At 34.8% G+C, this 10131-nt stretch overlaps 1 protein-coding gene across 1 annotated transcript in view; it reads left to right on the top strand.

Annotated features, from left to right (window-relative positions):
- Positions 1-400: 400 nt before the first annotated feature.
- The window catches only part of LOC107669952 (potassium channel subfamily K member 9-like), a 48899-nt gene continuing 39168 nt past the window's right edge, over positions 401-10131 (top strand). Inside the window, exon 1 of the mRNA XM_016462385.1 lies at positions 401-716. Within this exon, the coding sequence (XP_016317871.1) occupies positions 434-716 (283 nt within the window). The 5' untranslated portion in view covers positions 401-433. The remainder of the gene's footprint in view (positions 717-10131) is intronic.

A 10131-nucleotide genomic window follows, 5' to 3' on the forward strand; every position in this document is an offset into this window, starting at 1 on the left:
TTTGGATATCTGATGGCCACGGCGATGAGTTTGTTTAAACGCAGTGGAGAAGGCAATTTAACAGGTGCGTAATTATCACTCGAGCATGAATCCCAGTGGCTTCTGGCGTCTTCTCCAGTTCAGAAGCTCTTTGGAGATCACGCGGGGAGCGCGCTAGTTGATGGCACTGCGCGCCGGGAGGACTTTGTTGTGGTTCGGGCAGGTTTTGCGCAGAGTTTCGCGGCTGCAGGGCTTGTGGTCCCGGCGCTCCAGCAGTCTGCTGTGTCTCTCCACCAGCCAGGACCACAATCAAGGGACCTGTTACAACCGCAACCGGTGTCCGAAGACGCATCAGCAGCAGCACTGCCCCTATCCGCCCTTTCCAGACTGCTGCTGCGCCTTCCCGGGGGATAAGAGGGGACATGAACCCCTCAGCCGCCGGTTCCTGGTGGCCATGAAGAGGCAGAACGTGCGGACGCTGTCCCTGATCGTCTGCACGTTCACCTATCTGCTGGTCGGGGCCGCGGTGTTTGACGCGCTCGAGTCGGACTTCGAGATGCGGGAAAAGGAGCAGCTGGAGGCTGAGGAGAAGCGCCTCCAGGGCAAGTACAACATCAGTGAGGTTGACTATAAAAAGCTGGAGACCATCATCATGGAGACCGAGCCGCACAGAGCAGGGGTCCAGTGGAAATTTGCAGGGTCCTTTTACTTTGCCATCACTGTCATAACCACCATAGGTGAGTTTCGGCTTCTTCTCCGCGTGTCTTTCACGCAAGGTGGCGAAAAGATTCTCGTTTGGATATAAACGTGTGGTTTATTAGAGCTGTTTGCACTTCGTATGGTGTGATGGACATCGCGTGGGGTACCTGGTTAATCATTTCAGCGGGAGGAAAAGTCCAGACTGGGGTTTGTCTGGTGAGATGAAGGGACGTTATTAGTGCAGGACTCTGAATGCGCAGAAAATCACTGTTATTATCATACCACAGGTGTGTCATTTGTTGCAGAAAGTCCAGGCCTGTAGTTTATGAGTTCTAAGGCGATTATTTGCATTGAAATACATTTCTAACCCAAGTGCTGAAATCGTCACTTTATGTAATGCGTAACCTGAGCTGTTTGACAAAATTGCTGTTGACATATATAATATCTATAATATATAAATAATGAGAAATTAACTCAATCAGAGATACAATACTGGAACACGCAAAACCCTGGCCTTCATCTGACCTCAGTGCCTGTGTTTGTGTGAAAGAGAGATTACTGAGCCACTCCAGCACCTTTCATGTCCTCATATGAACTGTCATGATGCCTGATCATAAAGACACATTATGAATGTTTTATGTCGTGTGGTGCTCATTCACAGTGACTCTTGTTTTGGTGAGCTGTTCTTTCAGCACCATGCCACAAGACAAACTTCACTGCTGTCCACACTATCACATATGCTGTGAACATAGATGCTCATGCCAAACTGACAGATGTTTTATATCTCAATGCACTAAACAACAATAAAGTAATTACTATTCCCAAATCTCTTTAACAATCATTATGCAATGCTTAACAGATCAGTAGCTCATGCACATAAAAATCTGAATATGAAAATCAAAATGACAGTTTAATGTTATTTCAAGCTATTTTAATGACATTAGATAATGAATTATATAATTTAATTACTTTATCGTTGTTTGTAATAGTGTTTGTTGTATGTTTGTCTTCGTTTGTTGTATGTAAGTGTGGACAGCAGTGAAGTTTGTCTTGTGGCGTGGTGCTGAAAGTACAGCGCACCAAAACAAGAGTCACTGTGAATGAGCATAATGAGTGAATGACATAAAACATTCATAATGCGTCTTTATGATCAGGCATCATGACAGTTCATATGAGGACATGAAAGGTGCTGGAGTGGCTCAGTAATCTCTCTTTCACACAAACACACGCACTGAGGTCAGATGAAGGCCAGGGTTTTGTCTGTTCCAGTCTTGTAGCACTGATTGAGTTAATTTCTCAATGCATCAACATTCAGTGTCATTAATGGTGCAGTAGAAATGCTGTAACATCAATCCTCATGCAACAGGTGCCGGATGCAGCTACAGCTGGGTCTCCCCTCACAGATCACGCACATTATTATTGCAGCATTTGAAGGCTGCGCTATATTGATATTCCTCAGACATTCTGGTTTCTGGTTTCTAAAGCCTTTATCTTAAGTATTTAACTTGCGCAATTATTGCTCAGTGTTCAGACTCCATTCAGATTTTGATTTGTAGCTAAAGTTTTGACTTGCATTAATAGAATATTCACCATTTCAATCTAGATGTCTTTGCATACTGATTGGTCTTTTCTTTATTGTATCTGTTTAAGCATCTGTAGCTATCTATTGTGTCATGACAACAGCAAAGCAGCATTTCATTTAGAACCAAAGACTAAAACTGAAACACGCCTAAAACTTCAGCACTATTTTTGTGCTGCTTTGCAAGAATTACATTTCCTTCAGGAAATGCGAACCTAGTCTAGAAATGCACTCTGCAGCACTAAATATTCTCTCTTATTCTGTCTCTCTCTCTCTCTCTCTCTGCTGCACACGCTCAGGTGCTGGTTTCCTTTCACAGGTTGAACCTGTTGCTTTTATAATCAGTGCTGGTCTTTTATAGGCCTCGTTTTGAATACACACTAATTTTACTGCTGCTTCATTCCTGTAATGCAGCACCTTTCAAACTCTTTTCTGTTCAATGAAAAGTGTAAATGTTAATACATTAACTAATTAATGGAACTTATTGTAAATTGTTACCCATGTTTTAAAATTCTAAGATTCAGTTTCTGTCATTTTATCAAACAGGATAGAGTGAGAAACCAGTGAAGAGCACAAAACATCAAATAATTCTATTCAATGATGATGTCACTTCCCATTTCTTGGAGGATGATGTCATCAGGCATTTGTTCTTTTGAGGGATTAATATGAAAGTGAGACTAAAGACACAGGAGAAAAAAAAAAAACGAAATTAGTTACCAATTAAAAAAAAATATTCAGAAGAAATGGTTTGATTGAAAAATTTTCATAGAGAAAGAAAAAAAATGAAGAAAAACCTAAAATATTTCTTAATAAATAGTCAAATTTTCATGTTAAAATTAGTATAGTACCCAAAGACATGACAAAAATGACAACGCATAAATTATAACAAGGTCAGAAATTAACCAAATGCCAACAAAATGAACAAAAATACCTCACAGTGAATTCCTTTATTTGTTTAAATTTTATTAGTGTTATATTTATTTTCTTTTAATTAGTTTTATTTACCTTTAAACATTTAATATGTTTCATAATCGTTTGTATTGATTTATGTATGCATGAATTTATTTTACATTCATTTGTTTTATTATTTTTATTTACCTTTTAACATTTGATATATTTCCTAACACTTTATTTTTTATATTTATTTATTTTAATAATTATTTTTTTTATTTATTTTTAACATTTTATTTTTCATAACATTTTTTTTAAATATTTATTTTTACATGACAAAAAGGACATCTGGTCAAGCCAGAGCAGTGCAATGATTCAAGATTCTCCCCATGTTCACTTAATTGTGAAATTGTAGTCAAAAGTTAATCAAATTAAACTAATATGATTTCCATCTTTAAAAAGGGAGTTCAATATTTTAAATCATATTTGATGTGCACAGATAAATGTTGTGAATAACATCTCAGCATTGCATATTGCGTGTCCACACAGCAGGTCTACTGTACAGAATGTGCTTATACAGCCTGAATGTTGGTACTCACTGTGTTTTATATATATATATATATATATATATATATATTAACTTCATAACAAGTGGATGACTGTGCAAAAAACATCAGAATGACTGACTCTAGACATCCTCATTATCTCATCTGTGTTTCATCGCATTGCTGAGAAGGAAAATATTGTGTGTGTGTGTGTGTTTGTGTGAGGCCACACCTCAGTAGACAATAGCAGACAGCGACAATACTGCAGTGCACTGCACGTGTGTGTGTGTGTGTGTGTGTGTGTGTGTGTGTGTTTACACTACTGCAGTATCACTCAAAGCATCCTAGGGCTGATGATGAGTATATAAGTAGTTCAGTTTGAAGTGCAAACTTAACTTTCCGTACCACCTGTTATGTATTTGAGATGAATTCTCGTTTTGTAATGAAATAAATATGGATAAAATAAATAGGGTTTTTAATTGCATATACAATAAGACTGGTCAAAAATAAAAGGATTTACTAGATTAATACAGTTTTAGAGTTTGTTTTTACAGCCTGAATAGGTTTATTCGGTTTAACTGAGATTGGCATTATTTTTGTTTTTATATGGACAATCAGACTTCTCCCTTCATAATGTAAAACGTACTCTATTTGTACACTCTAAAAAAAAAAAAAAAAAAAAAGGTACAAAAGCTGTCACTGGGGCAGAATCTTTTCAAAAGGTACAAATGTGTACATTTAAGGTGCTTATATACATCCTTTAGGGTAAATTAGGTACAAAAGTGTACCTTTTTTTTTTCATCTAATCAATTCCTGATGAATAAAATCACATTTTCTTTCAGAATAACCTGTTTCACACAAAAATATGCCCAATTATGAAAGTAAAATGGGTTAAAAACTGCATTTTTGTGTTAACTTTATGATTGCTGAAACTTTAGCATAAACTATCTTATGAATTCTATTTGGAAGTGTCAAGAAACATCAGCGTATATTAAATTACAAATCATGCACGTTTAAAGCTAATTCTTCCTGATTCAACAGTTGTTTCTCTTTTTTGACATTTATAACAAGTTTTTGATTGCGGTTTATTTAGCACAGCGCTTTATTTGAGAATAATTCTGCCTGAATTGCTTTTTAATTCCTAAACAATCAGTAATTCAGCGGGTGAGATGTCAGGGTCAGCTGGCTTAGATGGATGCTGTATAATTTTATTCAGTTCAGTACAATGAATTGAATTGAGCTGGCACATTCAGTCTGTCACTGCTGAATGTATCTGCACTGAAATAGAGAATTGTGGTCTGTATTTGAATTGATCTCTTGAGTTTGGATTTTGAAATGGAACTGGCTCGATCCTCAAGTGACCAGGTGGCTCAGCTTGGCACGTAAACACGTACATTAGCAATGTAAAGTTTTAGCATGAATGCAGTTCGCCTCTTTCCAATCCGATAGAACATTAGAGCAAACACTCAAGCTGTGAGACAAGAATGGGCCATATTTAAATCTTTAATATAATATCAAATTCATTAAATTATTTTTTTTTACAAGTTAGTTTCAAGATTTCAGTTTATATTTAAATGAAATTCTCTTCAAAACAAGCACAAAACTTTAACTAAATCCAATGTTATTTTGCTTTAAACTACATTAGTTCAGTGAACAGTTCAAACAAATGAGTCAGTTTAGAATGTCTGTGAATTACAGTAGTTGATGGAAACTCATAAAAATGTGTCCAAAAGTCATATTTTTCTTTTGTTTATTTACTTTTTAACCTATGATGTATTTCATAGTATGTATTTATATTTATATATTTATTTTATTTCATGATAAATTATTTTTATATTTATTTGATATGCTTTTTTAACAAATGATGTATTTTATAATATATTATTTTTATACTTTATAATATATTACTTTTTAACATTTGATATATATTTTTATTGTTTTTATACTTTTTAACATTTAATGTATTTCATAATATTCTATTTTAAGCTTCACCCTGATCCTTGTTTATTATTCACTGCTTTTTTTTTTTGATTTTGTAATTAACAGTTATAATTATTCAGACTGACAATTTATTTAGGTTTATTGATTTAACTGAAGTATTAGACTTTTATATTAATATTAATAAATAAGTGACATGTTTTTATAGGGTTAGGAAAATGTAATTTGATAAGTAACATTTATAATTGTTCAGAGTGACAGTTTATTTAAGTTCAGTATTAAACTTTTATTTAAAATATATTTTATGTGTTTTTATAGGGTTAGGAAAATTATATCGATATAAAAGTGACGTGACATGTGGCCAAGTATGGTGACCCATACTAGGAATTAGTGCTCTGCGTTTAACCCATCCTAAGTGCACACACACAGCAGTGAACACACACACACCGTGAACACACACCCGGAGCAGTGGGCAGCCATTTATGCTGTGGCGCCCGGGGAGCAGTTGGGGGTTCGGTGCCTTGCTCAAGGGCACCTCAGTCGTGGTATTGAAGGTGGGAGAGAGCACTGTACATTCACTCCCCCCACCTACAATCCCTGCCGGTACGAGACTCGAACTACCTTTGGGTTACGAGTCCGACTCTCTAACCATTAGGCCACGACTTCCCCCGTGATATATATCTTATATATTATATATATATATATAATATATAGAAGACATAGAATGCCACCGAAAATTAATTTTAGGGTACAAATATTACTCCTTCTTATATTAGGCCTACTCAAAATATTACCCGAATCATAATTCGGGTAATATATTTCTTTATCTTGAAAAATAAAAATCATTACCTGAAATAATGCATCCTTAAGCAACAGTTCACACACTTGTTGATCTATCTATCTATGATTCTTTTGAGCACAGTACGAGTGTTTTTAATAATTAACAGATGTATTAGTTTTGATGCTGTAGATGTGTACATGGGGGGTGGAAATGTCAGAGTAGCCTGGAGCCTTGGTTTCCGTGGAGACACTGTGTGTCTTGGTCATGTGTGCGGCGCTAACTGCATCGAGCAGATTGCACGGGGAGCTGGTTCCACTTGCCGTGATTAATTGCTCGGAATGTTTCCACCTTTCCGCAGAGGCTGAGTTTGTCCATGCAGCATGTGCTGTTCCGTATAGAGGCGCCCCTCTGCTGGTTATCACGCTTTACCCATGATGCACTGCATTGAGTTTGGAGAGCTGGAAAGAGTCAACCTTGGGGCAGTGGAAAAGACGCTTCTGTTTGTTTGCAATCTGTATTTAAAGTAAAGAACCACCCAAACTAAAGCTGTTTGAACTACAAGCAAATACTTTTTGAAATTCCAAAATAATTATTTGTTATTTTACTCTAAGAGTTTTGCTTTGTTGGCAGCGGTGTGATGAAAAAATGCAGACAGCCACATTTCTAGCCCAACCAGTGGCAGCCGCAAAGTAAAATGCCACCAAATGCAAAAAAAAAAAAAGGGAAAAAAAAAGCCTTATACGCTATTCATTTTTATTTATTTATTTTTTATTATTTTTAGTGGTATATTTATTTTCTTTTAATTATTCGTTGTATTTATTAATTATTCAATAATTTTATTTTATTTTATATTGATTTATTTAGGAATACGTGCACTTGTTTTACATTCATTTGTGTTATTTTATTTACTTTTTGAGCATTTGCTACTTCATATTTTATTTTTATATTTATTTTAATATTTTATGTATTTTTTTACTGTATATTGAAGCATGCACGTGCTTATTTTACATTAACTTGTGTTATTTTTATTTACTTTTTAACATTTGCTTTTTAATTTTTTATATTTATTTTGTTCATTATTTTATGTACTTTTTAAACATTTGATTTACTTATTTAAATTTTGTTATTTCTATTTACTTTTTACATTTGATGTGTTTCACAATATTTATCTATTTATACTTGTTAGCGTTTGATGAATATTATATTTTATATTTATTTATCTATTTTTATACTTTTTAACATCTAATGTAGGCCTGCTTCATAAGTTTAAGCCTGATCCTTGTGCAAACTTCTTATTTGATTTTACAAGTAACTGTTATAATTGTTCAGATGGACAATTTAAGTTAACTGATTTGATTGAAGTATTAGACATAAATATAAATAAATAAGTCAGCTGCTGTGTGTTTCTTTTTTTTTTAAATAGGATTAGAAAAATATTCCATAATAAAGATATGAAAAATGCCCCTGAAAACCAATTCTAGGGGGCAACTCTGAAGTTAAGATCTCATCCTCTATATCTTGTGTCCACTTACCTGTCTTACAGCAAATCAGTTAGAACGTTAGCGAACGTTACATCAACAAATTAATATCCATGATGATAAGAGGTTTAATGTATCCTCCCACACTTTTCCGATCAATCCTACGCTCCTGATTGTGTCTATCCTGGTACTATCATGAGTTTGGTACAGGATCTGTTTGACAGACAAACCTGTTTGAGAACAGTCATGCTTCCTTTTGGTGACATAATTGGCACAGAAATGATCCATTTCACATTCCCAAACTGTTCAAGGCTCCATCTGGCTGTCCATAAACACAGGAACGTGCCGTGTGCGATCAGCCGCTCAGGCAGATCAAGAGTTCTAGATCTCTAGAGCGTATGGAAAATGTAGCAATTAACATTCACATCACGAGCGTTCTCATTCCATAAAGCACAAACGCTTGATTGCACAAAATGTAAAGTTTGCAGCAAGCAGCAGCATCTTGGATCAACAGCAGTGGCTTTCATCAGCGTGTTACTGTGGAAGCATTAGACCGCTCACACTCCTTCTCTCTGCTGCTATTTTTAGCTCCAGCTCTACAAGCTCACAGTCACACTCGGTTGTTTATCCAATAAAGCGAAATCGATTTTCCACTAATTTCCAACATGCTCTGCGTATCTATAACTCATATAGACTATATCATCTGATGGAAGATCCTTATAGCAACCAAAATAAGATCTAAAAAACATCTATCTACCTATAAAAAGTACCCTGTATGTGAACATGTACCATGGCAATACTATGCATTTATTTAGGCATGTACCATGGTAATACTATGTACTATGTACAGTAAAACTATGCATGTATTTATATATATATACTTACCACAGTAATACTATGCATTTATTTAGTCATATACCATGGTAATATTGTTTGATTTTTTTTTTTTAATGTATTTATGCATGTACCACATTCATTCATTCATTTATTTAGGCATGTATCATGGTAATACTATTGATTTATTTATGCATGATGAATTAAATTACTGTGGCAGTATCATGATACAGCTATGGTTATACTATGGTACATCAAGATATGCCATGGTACTAAAATTCATTTATGTTACACCATGGTGCCATCATGGTACATGTCCAAAAAATAAATAAAAAATTGTGGTGCCATGATACTTTTTGTACTGTTTTGTTGTTGTTTTTAAAATAGGTTTCACACATTTTTATGTACCATGGTAATACCATGTTTTTTGGGGTGTGGTATCATAGCAATGCCATCCCTTTTGTACATGTGGTCTCTCTCTCTCTCTCTCTCTCTCTCTCTATGCATAACTTGTAGCACTGCTTTGAGCACAGGGGATGATTTGACCTTGTCTCTTTTTTTTTTCATCCAGTGACTCGGAGTGACTCGGATCATCTTCCCGTTCACGGAGAACTGCGGAGATGGCAATCCAGCTCAGTTCGTTTTCTAGATGAATTTCAAACAAGTTTTACACTGCTTTTTTCCACAATGCCTTCTCTATTGCGCAACGGTAGCTGCATGGCACTTGGCCATTTTTATGAGTGATCTGTTTTTCAATTAAGTTCAGCCGGCTTGCCGTTGAGGTCTCTCTCTGCTGACTAAACATGCGGTTACAACGCTTTTGTCAAGGGGAAATGGATGGCGCTCTTAAAAGGGTGTTTTTATATTGTAGTACATTTTTATTTATGGGGGTTTTAACAGGTCAGAGTTATATGCTGTACACTGTTGTTTTCACACACCGGACAGGTGCTGCACTTCACTGACAGGTCAAGCTAATGAATGAATACAATAAAATTGCTAAAATATAAGTGATTGCACTCTCTTATCATATTAAAATAAGCCACAAATATGCATCATATTGACCTTACAGTGTAACAAATGAATCTAGGTGAGAACTGATTTAGCAGAATTTGGTTGTTTAAATCACGGCAGTTGAAAAAAATAAAATCACGTAAATTAATTTAAAATATTTTAATTATTTAAAATAGATATTAAAATAAAATAATATTATTTTAAATATTTTAAGTAAAAATGAATGTAATTATATTGGAAATACATTTAAATGTTTTAAATTAATTTAAATATTTTGTAAATTAAAATATATTATAGAAATAGTTAAAAGACACGTTAATTCAATTCAATTCAAGTTTATCTGTATAGTGCTTTTCACGATACAAATCGTTGCAAAGCAACTTTACAGAAAATTAA

Source organism: Sinocyclocheilus anshuiensis, unplaced genomic scaffold (assembly GCF_001515605.1).
Source record: "Sinocyclocheilus anshuiensis isolate Anshui unplaced genomic scaffold, SAMN03320099.WGS_v1.1 scaffold160, whole genome shotgun sequence".
NCBI lineage: Eukaryota > Metazoa > Chordata > Actinopteri > Cypriniformes > Cyprinidae > Sinocyclocheilus > Sinocyclocheilus anshuiensis.